At 45.7% G+C, this 24,361-nt stretch overlaps 1 protein-coding gene across 1 annotated transcript in view; it reads right to left on the reverse strand.

Annotated features, from left to right (window-relative positions):
* Positions 1-1,497: 1,497 nt before the first annotated feature.
* gpc3 (glypican 3) overlaps positions 1,498-24,361 on the reverse strand; it is a 97,596-nt gene continuing 74,732 nt past the window's right edge. Inside the window, exons 7-8 of the mRNA XM_030062103.1 lie at positions 13,403-13,589; positions 1,498-1,673 (exon numbers count right to left, since the gene is read on the reverse strand). Of these exons, the coding sequence (XP_029917963.1) occupies positions 1,498-1,673; positions 13,403-13,589 (363 nt within the window). The remainder of the gene's footprint in view (positions 1,674-13,402; positions 13,590-24,361) is intronic.

Below are 24,361 nucleotides of genomic sequence, written 5' to 3' on the forward strand. Positions count from 1 at the left end.
CAGTTAAGATTCAAAGCATTTTTTGTTGCTGTTGTTTTTCTCCTGAGCTTGTCCTGTAATTTTTAATCTTAATGTGTTTGCATTAAATCTTTTGCTGCAAGTCAAGATATTGAATTTCAAGTAATTCATTATTAACTACCTACCATTAGCTGCCTAGGGAATTTTCACATTATTTCATCAAGCTAATATTAGCTGTTAAAGGTGCAAGCTATCCCCATTAGTTAATGTTGGCATCTAAGCTCAAAGGTATCAATATAACCTGCCAAACGAACTGCAGGTGACCGTTCGCTTTTGGCTAACTCTGGTACAGTGCATCAAAAGGCAACATTTATGTTAAATATTGTATATGGTGCCTTGTAAATAAACTAATTAAATAAAATATAATGCGTTCAGTGGTGATGTCACATAAAATAAAGACGGTATATGTGTGTTGAATTCAGGATATCATTGTGATGTTGATCTGAAAACTGGAGCCATAATCTCAATGTGCTACTGAGCCCCCCCACCCCGACCCCCCCGGCGATATGAAATAAAGCAAACACTGACGGTTTGGGTTTGACACTTGAGCCCAGAGAATCGGTCTGATCACCAAAATGTCTCATCTGCAGTCGTCATGGGAGTGCATCGGCTCAGACCAGTGGACACTGGAGATCAAGAGGGCTTGACACTCACAGCAAACCTTTACTCTATCTGAAATAATTTGGCAATCACTAGGACACAAACACTGAGAGAGAAAGAGAGAGAGGGACAGTGGGAAGAGAGAGAGTGAGAGAGAGCTAGAGGGGTTTTTCAGGAAGAGCATGTCAAGGTACATCTTTAAGTGAAGGTTTCACCTCAATACAGCTCCCCAGCTGATTGTCCCATCTGGCCCGAGGGTCATTTCCTCCCGGTCTAGAGAGTGGCAGCAACTCCTCCAGATTATTCCTGCAGGGCAATTACTCAGCTGAGAGTGAGAGCGGAGAAGACAGAGCTGTTTCTGGAGCTGACTTCAGTCTCTGTTTGGTGTGCGTTCACCAAGTAGCCCACGCAGGGTCATGACAAAGCCCCGATGACGCGAGGCTCCGTCTCGACGGGCTCTGCCACTTTGTCGCAATATAGAGGTCAGCATGAGATTGGAGGACAGGAGCGACTGAAGAGTAGCAATGGTGGAGTCTAAACCGGAATGTAGGAGTCATATAATACAGTTTCTTATTTACACGATACCATGGGTTTATCTGGTGCTGTTTTGATGGGGTTGCTGAGAACATCCAGTGATTTCAAACACTTTAGGAATAAAACAATGACGAGTTCTTGCTGAGAAAGACATGGCAAGAAGGACAGCGTTTTTCTGTTGTTCATGCCTGCTGTAGATGGCATGGCATTTACATCGGAAACCGGAGGGGATGCGTTAAGAAAAACAGCAGCCGAATAAGTTTGTGACATTCCACAGAGTTCGTATATGTGTGTGTATGTGGGGTGTGTGTGTGTGTGTACGTGCGAAGCAGGGACGGCTACCGGTCAGTGGCGACAAAGGAGGACAAGGGGGAGTGTCAGAGGGAGAGCCGGGACCAGGTAGCACCCGCACAGCGGAGGCGCAGGTGAGGAGACGCCTCCGACTCCGGCCGTGGCCAAGCGAGGGGTCAGCAGCTGCTCCTGGAAGGTGAAGTCGTCCATCGCCAGATTATCAGCAAGGTCTGCGAGACGAACAGAGACGGAGGAGACAGACAGGAGATAAGTGAGGGGAGGGGGAGAAGAATGAAAAATATGAGAAAGGCAGGAAAAGGGATGGAGATGATTAGAACAAACACTGTCACAAAAGCTGAATAACACTCATGGTATGTCTGTCCTCCTTTTGCATGATGCCTTGTGCAGCTGTGAAAACAACGTTACATCAGGAGAGTGGAAAACCAAAGCTCCACATATCCAGATGTCGCCTTACTGTTTCAGACATACATTGAATCATGTAGACACATAGATATATATATATATATTTCACCGTGTTCGAGTGCTGAAATATGAATTCGAGGGGCGAGATGCTGAAAACAAGAAATTTAACAACCGTAGAGGCTGTGTAAGGTCACGTCTCCAAATCTGAAATACAGTCTTTCCTTTACGCTGCACTGTGTACTCATGACCATTCACTGTGCTGATTCACAGAATAGAACAGAATTATTAATATTAACATTAGTATTTATTTTTAAGCACTTAATGCTAAATACATGCACATAATAAAGTCATCAAATCACAACAAAACAAACAATACAAAAGAAATCATTCCAGTCAAAAGAAATCATGCAGATACCTCACTGAAAGAAAAGGCATGAGGCCTTTGCTTTTGTCAGTTCTTCTCACAATATAGTTACCCACCCTCTCCCAAATTTACATCGATAAAGATGAAAATAAACAAACAAATAGTGCTCACACCAGCACTCCGTCACACCTTTATTTTATATTGTATTTTAATCGGCAGAATAGAGTAGACTAGATTTTTTTAAAGACAGTCCTGAGGTCCACATTGTGACAGTACAATATTAAATATATACAACATGTCATATTGGAGTAGTAGGACAATACAAGGATAGACAAAACAAACACACACCTATAATACATCTAATACACGAAAAGTTCCTCTATACTGAAATATAGGATAATAATATCGATGCTGATCAAATTTGACAATACAGAACCAATATGAAACACTAAATAATTGCCTGATTTGTAAAAATATAATACATAAATTGCAGACATCCAATTCCGCTTTTTCCATGTTAATTCCGTGTTTCTCCTCAGTTATTCCTGTTTTCTACCGTGTTGCTCCCGTGTTCTCCATCTGTCCCGCAAAAAGGCAATGACTTCATGGTCACCTGCTGCTTCTCAGCCGCAGCTGCTCTACTACCGACTCTGAACAGTGTCTTTCCTCCCCGTGTGTGTGTTTGTGTGTGTGTGTGTGTGTGTGTGTGTGTGTGTTTGACTCTCTCTAAGGGCTCATTCTGTGTTGCTTTGTCTGGCAGAAATAGCTGTGAGGGAGACTGAAACACCGAGGCTGAGTTATGAGAAAGGGCAGGAGGATATCAGTAATAAAGCAGCACTATGGTTAGGAACGTCAGCTATGTGCAGAGCCGACCCCTGTCCAGCCAGCTGTGGAACACCTCTCCAGAACCCAGACACACACACACACACACACACACACACACACACACGCCCATACATACACACAGCACTGCATTTCTAACATACCTCCCTGCTCACAGTCTTGGTGACTTAGCTGCATGTACGTACACACACACACACACACACACACACACACACACTCTCCCACTCTCACTCTCACTCTCTCTCACACGCACACTGTGAATGCAGTACATCTGAGCTCCTAAAATAACAGATAGCCCCAAATTGAATTAGCTGTCCCATCTGATCTGCGTGTACTGTTCTCCCCAGAGGGAGCGATCCAGCGGGAGGAAGTGGCTGATCTAAACCACTGTGCGATCAGAGGGAGCTGTCAGAAATTTGCCTCGGTCTAGCCTCTGCTCCAGCTCTCAGGAAAACAGAAACACAGAGAGAGAGAGAGAGAGAGAGAGAGCGGCGCCCTTCCTCCGGGGTCCCTAGTGCCCACAGGCCCCCACGCTGCCAGGTACCGTCTCAAACAGAGGAAGGAGGCAAATAAATAAACCTCCAACGCTGAAAAAACCACATCTCCTGCGAATTTCTTTGCAGTTACGACATCAGTTGAACGCCTGCCAGGGGACAATTAACTTTTTTCTGCTCCTCTGTCCTCTGACATGGCAGCGGGCAGACATTCTTTGGGGCTCTGAAAGAACGATTTGTCATTGTCGACAGCGGCGCACTATACCGCCGAGCCAATTAAACTCAAGGTGCAATTCGATACAGCTTTTATATACACTGTGCATAAGGGAGGGGGCGGAGGGGTGCGCCTGCATTTGTGTATTTGTTATGTGAATGAGAGTGTGTATGTGTGTGTGTGTGTGTGAAAGAGTGAGACAAAGTGGGAGAGCATTGTGCTATGTGCATTGCAGCAGCAATAATGTGTGTGTGTGTGTGTGTGTGTGTATAATAAAAAAAAAGTCTCAGGCTGTGAAAAAAATCCCCCCCAAATACGCGTACGAAGAGGAAAAAAAGCGGTTCTTTCTTGCTAGTTTAAACACTCGTACATGAGCAGTGCCACAGAGGGGCCTTGTTCTGTAGGCTTTAAAAACAACCCAACAGGGACTGAACACTATGCAAACGTAGATCCCCTGCACTCCTACGCAGGGCTGGCACTAATAATACCCTGGTATAATTAGTGATGAACACCCGTGTGAGGTGTGTAAAAAAGAGAGGAAAGACAGAGTGTGTGAGACAGAGAGAGAGTAAAAGCAATAATTTTCCTTTTTCTGTGTTCTTCCTGTTCTCTCTTTCCTTTCGGGGCCTTTTTAAGGGAAGAGGCGGTGGGCAGGCTGAGACAAATAGGCAGATAGATGGATAACCCCTGGCTATAAATAGAGCCACAATTCCTGCTGTGATTAATGTGGCCAATGTGGGCCCTCGTGGCTTTCAGTATAGGAGTGGAGCCCTCCTGGTTGCCCATTCAACCCCCCCCCCCCCCCCCCCCCCCCCCCCCCCCCCCTCCCCCACCGCAGATCCATTTTGAGACTATCACTCCCCAAAGGCAGCCACCTTGCTAGCGTACCCTGCTAGCTTTATCACGGCCTCATGAGCTCGAGTTACGACCCAGGAGAGAGGTCAACAGTCCACCCATTGATTGGTTACGCTGAGGCCGGACCTACATCTCACTCACACACAGCTCCACAGCCGGGGACACATTCACGTCGCCGTTCTGCCTCTTTAACTTTATGTTGCAGATCTTTCCCCCCAGGAAGAGAATAGATGAGTAAATCCAGACGCTGTGGTTTTGGGAGGGGAGGGGGGGGGGCTGATGTTTGTTTGGGTCCCCAAAAAGGGTCAAGCAGTGGCTGCAGAGCGTGTGGTGTATGTTTAGGTCTGTCTGTGCAATAGGGAGCAAGCAGAGAGAGAGAGAGAGAGAGAGAGATTTGGTATTTTGTTTTCAAAAGCACTCGGTGCCTCGGGCTTGTCGTTTACTGTTAGCTACTGTGCAGTTGTCACAACAAGCAAACTATGTAGACAAAAGTGCCAGTGAATGGAAAGCCTCAGCTCCGACTGTGCCACAGCCACAGGTGATGATTATATGATTCACGTAATTATAGGAAATGGTTAATTTGTGCTGTCTCGCATTTTCAGTAAAGCTGTGTCTGAAATGAATTACTATTATGTGTAGGTGAATATCAGTGGCCCATTTTACACATTATTGTTACACCCTGACAAATATGTACCTTCATGGTCCGGTACAGTTTATTCAGTACATGTGTGCTTTGCAGAAGGGCCTTTTTTTTGGTCAGATAAGTATGTGGAATGTTGTCTCCAAACACAGGTGCTTCTTATGAAACTGGGGAAATGGTTTAGATTGCAGTTACATTGGCAGACACTGTGAGCACATAAAACACCTGAGCTGGTCAAATTTGATCAAGATTTCTTAAATTCGACGGGGCTTAAAAGATCTTATGGCATCTTAAGTAAAGCAAACATGTTATCATTCATCTAAACGTCTACTATGCAGTAATCTATTCACCTCTGGGTTCTTACAATCAGCAAATTTATAAACTGCGAGAGTGGACGGGGTGGAGTAATCTTAAATGCCTTTGTTAGAGGCTGTTCTAATAGCTGCAAACACAATGTTAGGACAATGGCCCTGTAACGGCATGATAGGGACTATTGAATTGATTGATTAGACCTTATCTTGCACAGGGTAACAGATAAGAGGGTGGCCTGTGTTTATTGGCTTGTTGTGCAACACTGAGGCCACATTCTGCTACTTCTTACGCGGGATATGTGACATTACAGGGCCTCGTCTTCGGGACATTGCTGACTGAGAGTTGAGGAGGAACTGGGGGTTCAACAGAGCCGGGCAGCTCTTCTGTCCATGGGCTGGCGGGAATGCGAGCGTCTGCCTCCACACCCACGGGCCGACCACAGGGGCGCGCAGAGAGGCTGGGAATGTTGGGCCAAGACAAACGGGACGCCCAGAGGAGGCCCTGCCCCGAGCCTTTGCAACAGCACCACTCTGTGAGCTGCTCTGGCCTCCCAACCTCCATAACACTCACTGTTATTCTAGGCAGAGGAACCCTCCCACACTGAGGGCAAGGCAGAGAGATAGAGAGGAGAGAGAGAGAGAGAAAGAGAGAGACGATAAGAAAAAATAGACAGGGGAGAAGTGAAAAGGCTGAATTCAAAACTTGGCGAAGAATGTTGGCATAAATAGGCGGTGAAGGCTAAATGTTTAAAATGGAAAGGAGCATAAATTGGTGATGATGCAGGAGAAAGGCGTTCTAGAAACAGCGAAACAAAGCGAGGACAGAGAGAGGAAAGAAGCAGACGGTAGGGTGACTCTAAATTCGAATAAATATAGAATAAAAGTCACCAGGCACGATGACTAAAACTGCGTGCATGACTTTGCTCTGATGAGGAGGGATACCCCCAGCTATAAGAATAGCAAGCCGGCATTCCTGGCCCCATTCTCAATTGTGGCTTTGTGGGACAAATGCAAGTCAACACCTATTAATTAACATGGTCAGACTGGGTGATTCGTGCTGGTGTCAGTGAAGGGATGACCAGCATGCAGCACCCCTTGGCCTCCCCCCAGTCTCTGCAGTCCAAATTAGATTTACTCTGATGTATTTATAGTCTCCGCTTCCAGTAACGGCTAAAATGATCATAGAGAGAAATTGAAGGAGAAAGAAAAAAGCGAAACGTGGGTGGGGAGGGCGGGTGAGAGGTATAAATTTTAACTAAGAATTCCTATGGATTCTGTTAACAGCGCCGGCTCTGTGAGGGTGGAAAGTGTGTGAGCGAGCGAGAGAGGTAAAAAACCATAACAAATCAAACATACAAAGAGTTGATTCTGTGCTGAGGGCAAGGGGGCTCGCTCAGGGTGGGAGCTCCGCCGGTTACACAGAAGGCCTGTAGCCCTGCTGCAGCTCTGAAGCGCTGCAGAGGTCGGTGCCGAATGAGGGTCAGAGGTTGGCAGGGTGCGATGGGCGGGGCACTTTCTGAGAAGATGGAACAATGGTGGTTCTTATCAGAGAGAGAGAGAGAGCGAGAGAGAGAGAGACAGGAGTGGCCTGAGCCGGAGCCGAGCTGATGACCACTGGGTCGGCATTCCAGTTTTGCCTTGGGGACGTCCCGGTCTGGAGCAGGAGAGCCCAGAAGCGGGGTCAGTCAGCCTCGGAGGAACACATTCTTAGGATACTATCTTTATCTTCCAATAATGAAGGAAGCTGACATCCCACACAGATCTGTTTACATTCTCCTCCTGGGTCGAGTAATCCGTCCAGAGAGGGAAATGTAGCTGGCAGATCGAGATGCGTGTTTGTTGTGCAACTGTCCCTGCCAACAAACACGCAGAATCTCTCCGCATTCCTGTCATGGAAACGCGATTGAGAAATCTGGCCAAGAGTGACAATTTGGTCTGTCCAAATGTGCACAGAGAGCTCCTGTTGTTCAGTTACACTATCTGTCCAAGCCCTTTTTGTGGTCCGCCTGTGGTTTCCTCCTGCAGCTCCGAGTCTATTGCCAGTGCGACTGCAACTTTCAGAGAACTGTGGAGTTACTTTAAGAAAGAAAAACGGAGTGAGAGCTGCTGACAGAGAGATGGATCACGGGAGAATTAGCGAGACAGGTGAGAGCAGAGGGTTAACACATGAAATGCAAACTACCCAAATCCTCAACCAGGCATTTAAAACATTCCCACAAAATGGCTGCTGTGTGTGTCACCCTGGCGGCGAGCAGCGGAGCAGTGGGTCTCCAGAATGGGCCCGCTGTGTACAGAGTGTTTGTGGACTGTGGCGGAGCTGATGGACAAGACCCAGGAATGAGCCTGGAATCAATTTAGTGCGTCCAAAAGTGCCTGTGAATGTAAATAAAGCTCTTGGGCAAACAAACGGTTTTCCGAGAGGCGCACACAAACACACAAAAATGCACAGGCCTACAAAATGAATCAAAAACTGGCGGGGCTCCCCCACTCCCTCCTCATATGTAGATGATGAGAACTATGGATCTCAGTTGGCGCTCTGTGCTTGTGTCCATAGAAATTAAAGCCAGGGCTCTTTTTTTTTTTTTTTTGCTGCCTTCTGGCTGTACTTTAGGTTTTTATCCTTGGATTGATTTGAGAAAGCTCCACGGTGGAAGACCAACAAGGGTCTAATAATTGGGTAACTTCATCTCCTTGTTCCTCACCTCCCTCTCCTCTCCCATCTCTCCCTCCTCTGTCACCACTCTCAGTCCTGTAAATGGGGACCCACAAGGCCTTGCGGTTGGCCCCGACGAGAGCGAGAGTGAACGAGAGACTGCAGCTCACACTCGCCAAGCCTGTTTACACAGATGGTGGCAAGCTTCATTATTTTTGTGAGGGGCGTGGAGGAGGTGGGGAAGTAGGAGGACTGGGTGAATTTACAGAGGTTGTTTATAAGCTCAAGGAGGGATGAAGGTAAAGAACATTGGGTCAGAGCCCTTCCAGCGTGTTTGACTTGATCCCACACCCGTCCCGCCATCTTTCCACACCTCCCCTTGGCTCAATTATCCGTCTGAACAGGATGATTTTAAGTGTTCTGTTACAAAATACAATACTGTGTCTATGTTTGAAAACAATCCTTACCTTCAAGTTCATCGTTCAATAGCTTATAAATGTTGAATTTTTAATCTGATGAAAAATTAGCATACTGTCAGTCCAGAAGGAGCACAGGAGGTGTTTTTTTTAATTTTCTGAATTGTGTATATCTCGTTAGGGAGTGAGACTCTTCATTTGCAGCTGAGTGTGGCGGCTGCTCGCCTTTAAATGGCGTGACAACATCTGTTCCCGTTCTCTGTTTACTGCTTTCATTTCCCTGCCGAGTCAAGAATCATTCTAATACAAAGACCCGTCAGGGCAGTTTTACAGCAGCACAATAGATATGACGGCATCTGAACTGGAAAAAAAAAAAAAAAAAGAAAGGCCTCGACATTTTCATGCTCCCCTCCCTTTGTCATTCTGTGTTTGTCCTAGCAGAGGGGGGGGGGGGCAGGCTAACCAGTCATAATTTAGTTTACTCTGTACCTCTTTGTACCTCTGCATCGTCCCGTTCAGCTCGGTCTTGAATACCATGGAGGAGACAGACCATGTGGGCACCCAGATCCCCCCGGCCGCTCTGATCCTCCCCACCATCCAGGCACCTGCGTTCCTCACATCTGCACCGCCTGAGTCCGTCTACGTCGGTCTCACGCCAACCTGTGGCTCGCAGCCGCTCGACATGGCTGCCACATGTGGAGGACACTTAGCTGTGAGCAGGCTCGTGAACACGGTAGCCTGTTAAACTACATGGAGCTCACGAGGAGGAAACTGCGTATAGGGTAGATACATCCAGAGCTGGCAGGCCTAATGTCAACAGTGTCTGGATTACGGCTGCTTTGATGAAGACATGCGGCAAACACCACTGGGAGGACCGGCGCCGTGTGACTCACCTATCAGGTGCCGAGGGTCAGGGGTCACAGCTGGAGTTAATTAACATACCAGGTTCTCGCATTGGCAGCATGTATGCCTGTTAATTCAACCCACATACAGAGTAAAGAATGTTTATGTTTCCCTGTGTATCAACCTTTACTGTTATCAAAGGTGTTTTTGTCTCTTTTCTATCCTTTCCTTTCATTCTTTCATCACCTCCTTCTTTCCTTTACTTGGTCCTTTGTTCCAGCCACAAAATTTGTAGCAGACCTGAAAGGTGAGCCCAGCCCTGCCTCTCATCGTAAGCTGCATGTTTCACATTACAGGAATATTTCCACTTTGTATTTTGCTAACCCCTGGCGCTGATAAAATGCTCAAGCGCTTCCAAAAGAACAGCTTTCCTTCGGGTTGCTTATAGTGACCGAACGTCTGAGTGCAGGAACATAACAAGAGGTCTATTCACGCGGCGCCTGCTGAGCACGGCAAGGTGGTGAAGCACAGAGCGAAAAAGGCCCATCCAGCTCAGCAGAAAACACACAAGGCAGAGCTCTGCAGGGCTGCTTGGCTGTTTCCATGTTGTTTCTGTCTCTAAGGTTCTTTGCAGCAGAAAATACCCATCTTAACAAGCCATTTAGTCTAGCAGTTAGTCTTAAAATTTTAAATAGCGATCTTTAAAAGTGGTCCAGTCGCGTATTGAGTATTAAAAAGTGAAATAAAACCCACTGCGGTGATATAATTTCCCGTACAGTATGTCCACTGCAAGTAACTTTCTTTCAAGACCCGACTTGAGTAAAGTGACATTATCTTGACAATAGTGGAGTGAGTTGTCTTATTTTTTATTTGTTTTTTTGTTTTTGTTTTTTTTCCCTTTAACATTTAAACACGTAATACTACAGTACTCTTAATTACTCAGTTTTTTTGTGCCTCTTATTGATACAGTAAGTGAAAAACAAGATTGCTGAACAAGTTGTTAATAGCATGCTAAATTATGTTTTCTCACTATATCTGGGAGAAGTGAGAAGGAGAAGGTCCGAGAGAAGGAGAACGAAAGAAAGAAGTGCAAAAGGGAACTAAGGGGGCTTTGAGAGGAAAAAGTGAGCGGGTTTGCGTGAAGATGGTGCAGGTGCTTTGTTTCGACAGTCTGATGCCAGGTGTGTAGCGAAGCACAGGTGAGCCCTCATCAATAGCAGAGCACATCTGTACATCATCACAGATTATTGGTGTAAAAAAAGAAAAAATATACACCTAGCACCACAAACTGACACACACATACACACACACACACACACACACACACACACACACACACACACACATCATTACATGCAAACCTACAGTAAGGATCTGTTCCTTTACTTTTTTTAATTGCACATGTATGTTACATTAATTGTAAGAAGTGCTCCATACAAATAAACATGATATTGCATTTATAGATGGCTACACCTTAAGATTGCTGATAGATTTCTACAGAATTATCTTTTTGAATACTGAATGAAGGATACTTTAGAGTGAATATGTAGAAAAATAAATAAGAAGGAAAAAAATCAATAAATATTAAAAATAAAACAGGAATAGCCCAAAGCAAAATAAATAAACTGGCCCTACAAAAAGTGTGTGTACTCAAAATGGAACGGAAGTAAAAACTTACTTATTCTTACCCATTTTCCTCTCTTAAATAACTCAAACTTTCATTTATATTCAAACCTATTTACATATAATGTGCATGTACGTATACATTTACATATTTATATACATACACAATCATATATTAGCGCAGATGCCCATTTATCATGTTCAGCATATTTCTACTTAATGACCCACATGAGACTTAGAATAGAATGAGTGCATATTACGCCAAAGTGAAGAAAAAAAAAATAATGTAAGAGCTAAAGGAGATGCATGATATAATAGAGTGACACAACACTGGCCTTGTTTAGCAGAATTTCAGAAGTATGATAAATAAAATAAAATTAAAATTAAATTCATATGAGCCTTCAACGAGAGGAAGATCCTATTAAGCTTATTATGTTTACTAATTTTCACCGGAGCTCCTCACATACTGAAGCATTCATGCCGCATCGCCAGAGCATCCGGGGCATTTGTGATGTGTCTTTGTGGTCGATGTAAGCAGGAACCAGAGCGGTGCTGGGCCAGGCTGTGTATTCTCACTGGGGGGGGGCAGGCTCGGGGCAACGGGGCACAGACACACGACACAGTCCCTGTCCTGGAATAGCTCTCCTGGCCTGGAATGCTCTGGGGAATGCGTGGCACGGAGTTCGATTAGCCGCGACAGGAAGTGTGTGCATGTGTGTGTATGTCGGGGCGTGGGCGGAGGTGGGGGTGGGTGTTGTTGTTGGAGGAGACGGAGATGACTCAGGGAAGATGGGTGGGTGGGTGGGTGGGTGGGGGCGGGCAGTCTTAGTAATCAGTAAGCGATGGAATCTGTGTTGAGAGTGAACGAGAAAGCATCAATCAATTGGAAACGGGACGACTGGCAGGAACATTCACTGTGTGATCAACAGGCTGACAGCTATGGCGGCGGGATGGGTGTGTTTGGGGGGGGTTGTTGCAGTCCCAGCCCTGCCTCAGTCCTGTGTGTACCTTGTTGTTGTTGTTTCTGTCACCTTTCCCAGGCTCTGTGTGTGTGTGTGTGTGTGTTGTGGAGGGGCGAGCAGAGGAGTGAGGTCTGTGTTTGGCCAAGCCGTCGTTTCTCTCCAGGCTTTGTGAAACCAGATCTGCCTCGTCCATCTCAGAGCACCAGGCACAAACAGGCTGCCCATTAGTCCCTGTGCTCTGCAGGCTGACCTTTGACCCCTGGCCCCCCTGTTTGACCAAAATGGGATGACAGGTCACGCCAGGTCAGCATTTTCCTGGGTCATCACAGGCTATCAGCAGCTATCTCTGTATCTGCCAGTGAGCAGAGACCAGCCAAGGTCTGCAAACATGGCCGGCTCACGTACAAACCGGCACATGCATGCATGCATGCAGACACCAAGAGCACAGGCATCTAATCTGGTGATTCGCAGTGAAGAAGATAATGGAAAATTGAGGACACACAAAGATTGAGATAAAAGTGTATCGTCACCGCTGCAGGAGCGTGCAGGAGAGGCCGTCAGTCTCTCACGGCCCAGCCTGCTGGAAGCGATGGACCTGCAGGATTCCTGTGTTAACCCCGGGTCCCCGGTCTCGCTCCCTGCCCGCCGAACCCAAATCCCTGCCACAACATCCCCTGACAGGAGGACTACTCCCTCTGCCATGTTTGCTCAGCTGCGCTGGCTTTGTGTCGGCGTATCGAGCCCCCTTGTTCCAGCTCCCTGACTGTTTTCTCCCTTTTTTCTGTTTGGTTTCTTTTCTTCGAACAGTTTGTAGCTTCATTTGTTCTCTGTTTGGTTTATGGAGAGCACGTCTGCTGTTTTCAAGGGATTGGCAGCGAGCAGGTCAAGAGGTTGAGGTGAGGCCGCTACCTGAGGAAGTCTCACATCTCCTGCTGCATAGTGACACGGTGGTGTCAACATGTACAGTAGTCATGTAAACATCCCTCTGCTCTGCCCACTGCCCGTGTTTGGACTGTGATTGCACTGGCTCACCACGAAAGAGGCCAAACTTTCTCATGCATCTACCAGTTTTAAAGTAAGCAGCTTTAATTTAGGGGGTGAGCAGTCTTAAAGGTAAACAACTTAATAGCTTTTGCCCAACATTTTTTCATAGCCAATGTCATAAATGCAGTTTCATTTAAGGTAATTTAAGTTATCAATGTGGATTCAGTGCCTCATTTGAAACCACCCAAGTTGCAATTAAAGTTAATTTTGAGAACCAATGCAACGACACGCACACCATATAAAACCATAATGAATGAGCGGAGGAGACTCTGACCTGCATAGACGCGTAACCGTTTGCGTCGTGGTGGCGGGCCGAGCCCCGACACCCCGGTGCATTCATCTTCATCATCACAGTCACCGCTCTCGAACCCCTCTTCTTCCTCGCTGCTCCAGCCGTCCACCCCACCGCCACGCGACCGGGCTCTCCAGCGCTTCTCGTTTACTGTAACCCGCCTTAGCAACTGTGGGACAAACAGGATATGGTTAAAGGTAATGGAATTAAGACGTAGTCGGACCTCAGCTGCACCATTATTCATTCCGTGGTTGGAATGCGGCTGTGCATTAATGGCACGACAAAGTTGTGAAAATAAATAGTGTCTTGATCTTAGCGCGCACTGTGTCATTATAACAGTATAAGGGAAATTCCAGACAAAGCATGGTAAGATATGAAAGGGTTGGCATCTACTGAGCTCTAATTATAATCACCAACCAGGAACAGAGTTTTGTTATCTGTGCCAGAGATGTTATTTTTGTCCAAATGTGATTCATTCAAAGGGCTGTGGCCGTCGCTCCATGTAATTTAGCGGGAGAAAAAAAAGAATCCTTGGGACAGGCCGCCTGGTTCGATTATGTTGTTACTGGCAAACATCATTGTCTTGAGTGGCCGTCTCAGGGCAGCTCGGATACAGGAGCACCACACAACACACTCCAACAAGTGCACACCAAGACCCAACATGCAGGGAAGTTATTACTGTAAATATTGAGATTACGTGACACGTCTGAAATGAAATACATTACAGCTGAATGAAAAGATGAATGGGTTTAACCGTGCTATATTTGTCAAATGGGATTAATCCAGACAAACGGTGCAGACTCTAATACAGGCAGAGGTGGTGGATTTTTAAAGGAAGCATAATATCATTTGCTACAGAATCTTAATCCAATTTGGCCATTGGGCTGTAATAACAGCTGCATGCTTTGCCCAGATATTTTTCCAGTGAGTTACAGAAGCTTATAATTTGTTGTGCAACACATACCAAGGTTGTGTTTATTGAGAACTGTGGTAAACTAATCAACTCATAAATAAGCCAGAGCTGTCCAAGAGCTATTAAATCAGTTTTATTAAAAAGTCTGGAATTCCTCTTGACCAAGTGTAAATGGGAGAACGGTAATGTACAGACAAAGGATATCATATATAAGTGACCATTTAGTTGGCAAAAGTGAAATAAAATATGACGAATTGGAGAAAAAAAAACTTCAAAATAATATGGAAGCAGTGTTCAAACCAGGGAAAATCTAGCTGCTCTTGACTTCAGCTATTCAGATGTTCTTGCACTGCTGCACAACATCACAGAAATGAAACAAAACTCGGCAATATTACTTATTCCTTCTATCCAGTGGTGAAAAACACATGAGCGAGTTTGGAGAGAACCTAGATGGGCTGCTCTCTGACCATCCCTCAACCTCCGCACATGATTAAGAGCCCTGCCAAGGTAACAGATGTGCTAAATTCCTGTCGCTCGCTCTCCAACCCGCCTTTCATCTTCCCCCGCCGCATCTCTATTTGTTTTTTTTAATTGATTTCCTTCCTATGTGTATACGTCAGCATGCATTTCTTGTTGTTGTTTTTAGTTGTTTGGGTGGTTTTGCAAGAAAATTGAGTTCATATGGGCCTCGTCTCAGGTCAGCTGCATCAGCCGTCAGCCTGAGAGTCTGCCTGGGATCATACTGGGAGAGGGAGAGAGAGCAAAGGAATAAAACCCAAAGATAATCACAGAATTACGTCAGTCAGAAGATAAACAACTCCGTTCCCTTCCCTCGCCTGCATATTACAAACCAGTCAATCTGGGATTTACAAGTGACATAAACTCTAAAGTTTAGAGAGGGAACACACAACACCTTGTTTCTAGCGTGGGCTGCCCAACAAACCTCTATTCATTTCCCAACATTGAGACCATACATGGCCGATGACCACAACATTTCTAAAAGTCTGGTCATTTGGGCCAAGGGATGGACAAACAGTAATTCATAGCCGGGATGGCTGATCCATAGGAACATTTGGACTCTCTCTGACCACCCTGGAATAAAATGTGTTTTGGCATGCGAGGGCTTGCGAGGAGCAGGCACGTGTCTAGCAAAGCGCCACCTGGTGAGAGAAAACAGGTCTCAGGTGCCGCACTTAAAACGCTCTTATCTGCTGAAGTCTATGAATAAACGCGATGGACTCTCCTCTCTTTCCTCGCCATGAGGAACGAGAGTTTAATGTACTGAGCATTTTTTTGTTTAAGACGGAACCATGTTTGCCTGGATTTGCAAGAGTCCTCCGCAGATTTACTGAGGGCCTGAAATTCCTTCTCCGGGTCTGTATCCTGGCAACTCGGTGGGACCCTGGCAGGGGAGGGGTGTCCCGCAAACAAATTAAAAGCGAAAAAGACTGAAAACAAACACTCGTAAAAGCTGGGAGAGGAAGATGTGGTTGAGGGTATTTTAGAACAAAACCTAAAAAAAGGTGTGGGGAGCGAGGGAAAACATTGACACCAACTGTTGTGCCCATGTTTAGAGCTCTCTGTGAACATTGCCATGTGCAGCTGACCACCTGCCAGCAAAGCACACCGACTCTGCTCATGAACACACACACACACACACACACATACACACAGTCTGTACGCTAATGTTAAGAGGAAGAAACACATTGTCATATAAATGTTTTATTTTTTACACCCCAAAAGTCATTTAATCTCATAGTCAATGTTAAAATCTTGTTTTTTTTCTTAAAACAAGCGAACAAGTGATGAACAAGTGATTTTCTTGAATCAAATGGCTCTTTCTTGTTATTAGTGGTCTTGTCTGCCTCATTCAGTGCCATTTTCCTCACGCATGTGGGCTCACCTGACATTTTCTGCCTTGTTTCAATTCCTGAAACAAGTGAAACTCATTTGAAACAACAGGGATGATAGCAGATTTTTTTTTCACTTGTTTTCAGACAACATTTTAACTCTGAATGAGACTAAATGACGTGTAGGATGGAGAGTTTAAAAGCCAGCATGTTTAGCAGACTGTCAGAGGTCAAGAACACTGCCAGCTAAAAATAGGAGCAAAAGAGAAAACAAAATGGTATTAAAAAGGGGGAATTGCAGTTTCTGGGGAATAAAAAAGGAAGTTGGCTGCATAAGCGTAGCAGTACCCTTAAATGAGCCATAGCCGTGCCCTTCTGCAGAAGAGGGTGGCAGGGCAGTGCCTCCCTCTCAGGGTCTGTGGCAGGGCGCTGTGGCTTTCGGCCGCTGGCTGGCTGCCGCTGCCACGGCTGCGGTCCTGGGGCGGGGGCGGGGGGCTGTTTGTGTCGAAAGTGACGCTGCGCTCTTGGCATGGTGGAGCCACAGTGTGATTCGACATGAGCCTCCAGAATTACCACAAGAGGGAGAAACCGCAAGTCACTCTAAATAAATAAATAAATAAAAAGCAAAAAGGAGGCAGGGAGGAAGCGAAAAAAGAGATGTTTTTTGAGAAACACTCGGTATGTTTCCCATTAATTCATTCTTTTCCCCCGACGTTTGCACATTAAGGAAGGGAATGCGGTCCCGTCCTTTCTCTCTCTCTCTCTCTCTCTCTCTGTGTGCTTCGAGGGTTTGCATTGCTGGGTGCAGACAGCTGGACAGAGCTACAGGACACAGAACATGTAATCAGCGTGGCTGGCCATCCCACAGGCCACAGGGCTCACCTCCCCTTAACACAAAAGCGCAAGTCACACCAAGGAAACATGGGCTCAAAGGCTACACACACACAAAGCCCAAACATGTGGCGGATTGCTCAATACAGGCCAGCCCAGACAGAGACACAGAAACCACAAGTCTGTCACTGCCTCCCACACATGACATGAACTCCACATAGGGTCACTGTTCGACACGACAGCTGCAACTGCGCACCACAGCTCTGCCACTGGCTGACCTGCAGAGCTAAAAATCAACCTGCAGCGAGTGGCGCTCGGTGGATCAGGGACTTTTACATATGAGCCGGCGCTGAGGTCCACAAATCGTTTCGCTGCTGGTTGTACATAAACTCTGGACTCATTTGACCATAAATCTTGGGGCAAAAGAGGACATAAAATTCAAAGATAAACGAGAAAATGTAAAACCCTAGAATTAGCGAGGGGAGTGCTGGAGGTGAATGAGTGATGTTGGGAGGATGAGGAATGAAGAGAAAAAGCAGGGCCTCTTGTCAGTGTGTCTGATTGGGATCTGGCCCCGTGTTGTGTTATGTCCTCCTCTCCCCGGAAAAGACGGGACATGTCTGGACTAGCCGCTCATGACTCGGCCCAGACGGAATCTGCTGCTCCGAAGGTTTCTATCGATGCCTCAACACATCTCGTCTACAAATCTAATCTACATAACTTGAGTCTTAAGCCCTCTCTCCAAAACAGACTAATGCCTAGACACACAAAAGCCACGATTTTGCAGTCATATGCTAATGTGGATCAGTTTGGTGAATGAACACCCACGACCTGCTGTCATTTAGTAACAAAATGAATGGGGTTTCCAATAACATAATACCAGCTTAATGTTTAATACTGAGAAGTCTGTATGGTCTTTTTCTTCGTATTTAGTTGTCTTTTTATTATTTTGAAATATGGTCTTTGGCATTTAGAAGTCTCCACTGTCTTCCTACGTCATTTTTTCCCCCCTTCTTTTGTTTTTGTGAAGCACTCTGTAGCACTCTTTTGGTGCATGCTGTATAAACATAATGTGAAGAGCGTTCTGGATTTACTGTGATAGAGAGACTGGCTTGTAAATGTGAAACAGTACAAAGTTATTGGTCTTAATGTAGTCTTATAGGCACGATTACAATGTGTCTTTAAAGCTATGATTTTAAAAAAAAGCTGCACTTTTATGTTATATTTTGAGTTGTTAGTATTCAGTATGCTACATAAAGGATATAATATGTTTTTATATTTTTCACAGCTCTGGCAAAACTCAGGATGTACGGTACATTGGGTAGTGTTTGTGTTATTTTTAAAGCACCATATGAGCTATGTCTGGGTCACTGTGATTGATGAGAATCAAAGAAGACAAACACATGATTTTTCAGCGCAGGCCATTTTCCTTGATTAGTGAAGGAAATTGACTTTCCTTATACCTGCAGTAATCCCCTCACGGACACAGAGAGGCAAGGAGTGCGTGCCCATGTATCGGGTTTTCAGCCCTGCTGTGTGGTGCACATAGCTCAGAGAAAGACCAAGAGAGTGGAAATGAATGAGGGGAGAGAGAGAGAGAGAGAGAGAGAGAGAGAGAGAGAGAGAGAGAGAGAGAGAGAGAGGCACTTTTCCAGTGAGTGAGTCATGGAAAGCTCCTCATGCTGACAGGCAGAGTGGCGTCCGGACGACACGGCCTGCCCTGCAGTCCCACCCGCTCTCCGCGACTCATTACTCAACTTTTATTGAATTTGAAGTGTAAAAAAAGGAGGGGGATCTATGCGCTCTCATTCTCCTTTCTCTATTTTTTTTTTCTCTCCCTCTTGTCTCCCTCTGTCTGTCCACGGTAGAGCATGTCACGCAACGGGAGCCCAGCCTCAGACGGTTAACGCAGACAAGATTAATTTCCTGATATTAATTCCAGTTGGAACAGAACACAGAAAAAAGGGGAGCTCTCCAATCCTGCGTTAAACTGGGCGTGTGTCCCACCCCACCTTTCTGACTAAACCCATAAGGCTCTTTCCAGATTTGTCTAGCTTGGACTGAAACTTGAATGGATGTTTAGACTTTGGCAGGAACCTCTGTTCCTCTGCTAGATAATTCTTTGAAAGCTAAATAAAATTCCTGAGAATGGTACATATATTTTAGAGGACTGGTGGAATAAACTGTTACTGATTCATCTACATATAACCGTGGTGGAAAATAGCAGCCCAACAGTGTCTTCTGTGTTTATTCAGACAAAGCACTGAGTTCAGACTAAGACAGAGAGGGAAATAATATCAGTATAGTGAGTTAATTCCCCCAGTATTAAATATCTCTGGTATGACAGCTATTTTCAATCTCTTTTTCTGAGGCTAACCAAATGAAAATCTTGACTTATGTCTGTGAATGTGGTTGATTGTCTGCATGGGGCTTAATAGTTTAAAAAGTCCTATTCCTGCACAGGCTGCTGGCTACTAAATCAGATTACTGCTCTCAGACAATCTCTTCTTGTCTGCTGCTCGTCTGCTTTACACGTTATCACCGCGGTTCCCAGAGTCATGTGTTGCTAAGAAACCCTCCTTTCCAACATCAGCAGACAGTCACTGTGCGTCCCATGATCACACCTACAGGGAGCAGGCGGCTGCCCGGTCGGGTAAGCGGATAAGAGAGGATGGACAGGCCTGTGTGTTTATCCAAATCTCAGTGGGGCGAGGGGATGTAAACAGCAACGCGGCCACGAGCCAGCTTAGCTTATAGCTGACAGAGAGCAAGATTTAGAGATGGGAGAAACAAAGTAACAGTGAAGCTGAGTAAGAGGTAGAGGGGGAAAAACTGTAGAGCGGTGAGGGGGAGAAGAAAGATGAAAAGAAGTCGAGCACATGGGAGAATGATAAAGTTGGGGAGTGCTAACACACTGACAGGTCCTGAGGGGAGCCTCTCTCCGTTCTGCGCCCCCCAGTACACCGCTGCCCCAAACAAAAGGCAGAGGAGGAACAGAAGAGGTCTCTGACCCTCGCGGGGAGACCCTCTGATGACCCAGCAGAGACAGGAAACAGGAAGTGTGACCCCTGACCTCTTGGGGGGCTCCTGTTACACAGCAACACGTGACTCTGCCCTGTGACAGCGAGCCCAGGATGTTGTAGACGAGATCAGACACCAGGAAGACTCAACTCTCAGCGTCTTGGGTCCCACACAGCTGTTTTTTACATAAACCAGCACAGAAAAAAAAACACAGAATCAACAAAGCAATGACATGTTTAGAGGACTAAACGCTGTAAGGTGCTCTGTTCAGACTTTTCTGGTCCTGGTTAGGGAGTGTTGAGGAGGGAGCTGCGTCCCCGACTTGGGCAGCATGGTTTTTATAAGCCGGCTGTGTGATAATTACACCCAGTGGGGTGGTAGTGGTGTGGGAGCAAGAGAGGCAGAGTGGGCAGAGAGAGAGAGAGGCAACCCTGGCTAGGGCCTCAGGGCTTGGGAGGAGGGGGCTGTGAAGGAGGGGACAGGGAAGGAGGTATGGAGGTAAGAAGGAAGGGGTGGCAGTGGTCGGGTAGCAGGGATGGTTGGGCCTCATTAGCAGGAAGACTAATTGGGAGGAAAAGGGCCCTCACATGCTCTGTCTGACCTCCCAGCCAGCGGGGGAGAAAGCAGGGGTGGGAGAGGGTAGGGAGTATGTGGAGGGTAGTCAGTAGCTGGATTCCTTAAGTTAAGGGACCATAACTGTTCAACCCTAAAAAAAAAAAAAAAAAGAAAAAAAAGAAAAAACGTTAGCATGAAGTTACAAAGGTCCAGAAAACAAAGGGTACAAAGGGGTACAAAAACAAGTGTGTGGTGCTGTAACAGTGACAGAAACTCTCCCTCAGCAACACCCTGCAGCTCCTCAGAGGTTTATACCAGGTGTCACACTTCATTTAAAGAGCCCTCATGGCTATCAACCCCGTCCCCAAATAGGGTGGGATAACAGCCCTCCTCCACTTCCAGAGTCTTACAGCACAGACATAAAAACGAGGAGGCCGAGAGGACGAAGCACCTGAGGGGGTATATTAAATAACATTTGAAAAACCCTCAGTAAATAACATCAAACAGAAGTCACCTCTTTGAGCAGAGCAAGGATAATGGCTAGGTTAGTGAGTGTAAGTTTACAAAACAGCAGGCCTGGTCTGACACCCATGGTGTCCATTAGTCTGATTGTAAGCATACCCTGTAGGAAAGGCCACCGCATGTCAGCCCTCCTCATGAACCAGCTCCCACTTCATATACAGTGGAGCTATAATACACACAGCACTTTGTCTGTCCACATTTTCAAAGCACTTCTGAAAACTTATTGGAGGTTATTGGTACTACAACACTGCTTATTAATACTTCAAAGCAGGGCTGAATGATATAGTGAAAAAGTTATATTGCAGTTATTTTGACAGATGCAATAGAAATCACAATCTTATATTGCATTTGATTTTTTTTTTATTTTTTTATTTTTGCATTATAATTTGTCTTTTTACTGAAAAAAAAGAAAGATTTTTGCTGGTGTTGGTGGTGTACCAAATAAACATGTTTTCTTACATCTCGAGAGTACAGTTTGGCCGGGGCCTCTTTGTAGCACCATAATACTTCATTTATAACACGGTTTTGTCATATTTTTTTTACCTTTATCAAACATCTGCAGCTGCTGAGATTTGGATGTTGCACTTGGCAATACTGCGATTTCAATATTTCAATTAATTGCTCATCGCTAATTTGGAGGAGCTGCGGAAGTCTCTGCTTTGGTTATGTTGCCAACTGTGTGGGCGCAAGATAAAACACTACAAGCTAATACTGAAGTGTGTGCAGAAAAATGCCTTTCTAAGTCTGTCTAGGTGTGTGTATGAGTTATGTGTAAGTGTGTGCACATGAGGTGTTGAGAGCACGCTGCCCAGGCTCTGGTGACTGCTGTGGCTCGGAGGAAGTGAGACTGCGTGATGGAATTTGTGGCACTTGGGATCTGGTTTATTTTCCACCCTGGATTCCTGTCCTACCTGCAGGATTTTCCCAGGTTCTGGCTTCAATTAGGCTGGGAAGCTAGAAAGAGAGGGGGTTCTTGGGGGGGTTCGAAGAACGAAACGGGAGGAGGGGTTGGAAGAGAGAAGGGCGACAGAACTGGAGTCTGTCACACACAACTCAGCACAGCTGGGGAGACGGAAAGAAGGGCAAAGAACAAGGAGAAAGAGAACGGTGGGATCAAGAAAGATGGAAGTAAGGGGAACACAGGCAAAAACATTTGACTGCAGCACCTAGAAAAGAAAACTCCTTTGACAAGCAGCACGTAGGTGTCTGTTATGCCTCAAATGACAGAGAAATGAGACAGTATACGGTGAAAGGTAACAGAATTATCAGCGTTTTGCCGTAGGGACTCCAGAAGTTCCTCAACAAAGATGTCTTTCATAACCAACGCATCTCTAGTGTATCTCTCTGAAGAGTGTCACACAGCCAAGAAGAGCCTATAAGAATAATCCCAGGAGCCCTGACCCTCCAAATGGCAAACTCATCTGACAAATGAGTGGGAAACACTCTGTAATTAAAGACCAATCACATAATTGCTGCATTTTGCCACTAGCTCAACTGTCTCCTGTGAGATTAGTTGCTCAGAGTAGAAACTTGATACGCTGGGAAGTTAAACAGATGTTCAGAAAAACAAACCATCTCCCGAGGACAAGAACAGATCATCAAAATATGGGATATGTTCTAATTTGAGTGCTATAACTGTAGTTATGGCTCCAGACTGGAATTCAAATGGCCCATTGGCACAAAACCATTCACAGAGGAGGACAGAGCCATTTACAGAGTCCTGGTCACAAGGCCTCGTAAAATCTAACTTTTGACTGAGGTGCTGAGGGGATCATGCTGAAGTGCACTAGTCTGTATCACTAGACTATTGCTCCCTGGTAACAGACATTACACTGCACACACAGGACCTCTCACAGGAATGTGCTGCACAGCATAACCAAGTTGTCCACGGCTGCTCGGAGCCCTGCAGTGTTTAGAAATTCCATGTTCAGAAGGAATAACCTAAGTAGAAAGTAATTTCTCTACATCCATTTATAGGGCACAGCTCGCTTTAGTCTTGGCCATAGTACAGTCATGACATCAGCTGCTTTAGGCGTGAGAAAGCGTTGTTTTATGAGTGTAGAGGAAAGGCTTTGTGATTTTTTTTTTTGTGTTTAGTTTAGCCTCACAGAGGCACAAGGGCTAGTGTCTCGCTGCCAGACTGTCTCTGTATGTACAGATACTCTGATCAGCACTGACAACGTGAGAAATGACACATTTCCGCTGTGTACTTGCATTTCACAGGGCCATCGTCACGGAGCACTTAAGAGTGGAGGAATGAAACATCACGGGGATTAAAGTTGGAAGGAAGTGGATTCTTTCGAGGGGTCCCATGTTCCCCTCACTGTTGGAGAGTATAGCAGTGAGCCCCTATACTTTATGACACAGTCTCACAAACTCCTGCTTAGAAACTGGGTCAGTACAAGCTGGAAGAACCATTGATTGTGTTCACAAGTTGAGCCAAAAGGAGACTAATGCTCACTCAAATTGAAAAAGTCTGCGGGATAAAAGGGCCAGTATGTGACTGACCCATGTCCCAAATGTGCAGTTTGACTTGAACGCATATCCAGAACAATGTTGTGCACATTCTGCGGCCTGCAGCTCTGAACACGCACACATGTCAAACGCACAGACAGCCTAACGGTGAAATGCTGCAGTTTTAATTAGCATGGCACACTGCTGGCGTGCATCCAGGAGCATTAGTCATCAGCAGACTATCTCATTGTTGGCCTATCCTCAAACACACAACATAAACAGGGCAGATGAAAGTAATTATCTGCGAGTGCTGGCCCACACTTTCATATCAGATGGTTAATTAGTCCGTTTGAGCTCGAGCTTAGCAACATCCAGAACTGGTGGTCTTTCAACACGCAGGGAGGTGGAGACCTTGTAAAACTGTTTTACCTCCTCTAACTAAACACCACCACTTTCTCCATTGCATCAAAGAGCTTGCTTTACGCCCATTCAGAGCTGCTGGGTCAGAAGGTGCTGTTTGACAGACTGTATAATCAACAATCTTTGCCAAAATCGCAAATAAAAAGCACGGTTTCTTTGGTCACATGCAACATAAAAGGCCTTTCTGTTCACATGTGTGCTCTCCCTACAGTAGCACTGGACATTACTTTGAGGTTACAAGGTCACAAATGCAGTTTAACCTCGCAGAAAGTTTATCTTATGAATTGTTTTTGGGATATCAGTGGGATGAACTTGCCGGCAGTTTTCCAGAAGGGATATGAAATGATTTGTCTTATGACCTATGTATTTCCTCTG

The sequence above is a fragment of the Myripristis murdjan genome, chromosome 10, assembly GCF_902150065.1.
Source record: "Myripristis murdjan chromosome 10, fMyrMur1.1, whole genome shotgun sequence".
NCBI lineage: Eukaryota > Metazoa > Chordata > Actinopteri > Holocentriformes > Holocentridae > Myripristis > Myripristis murdjan.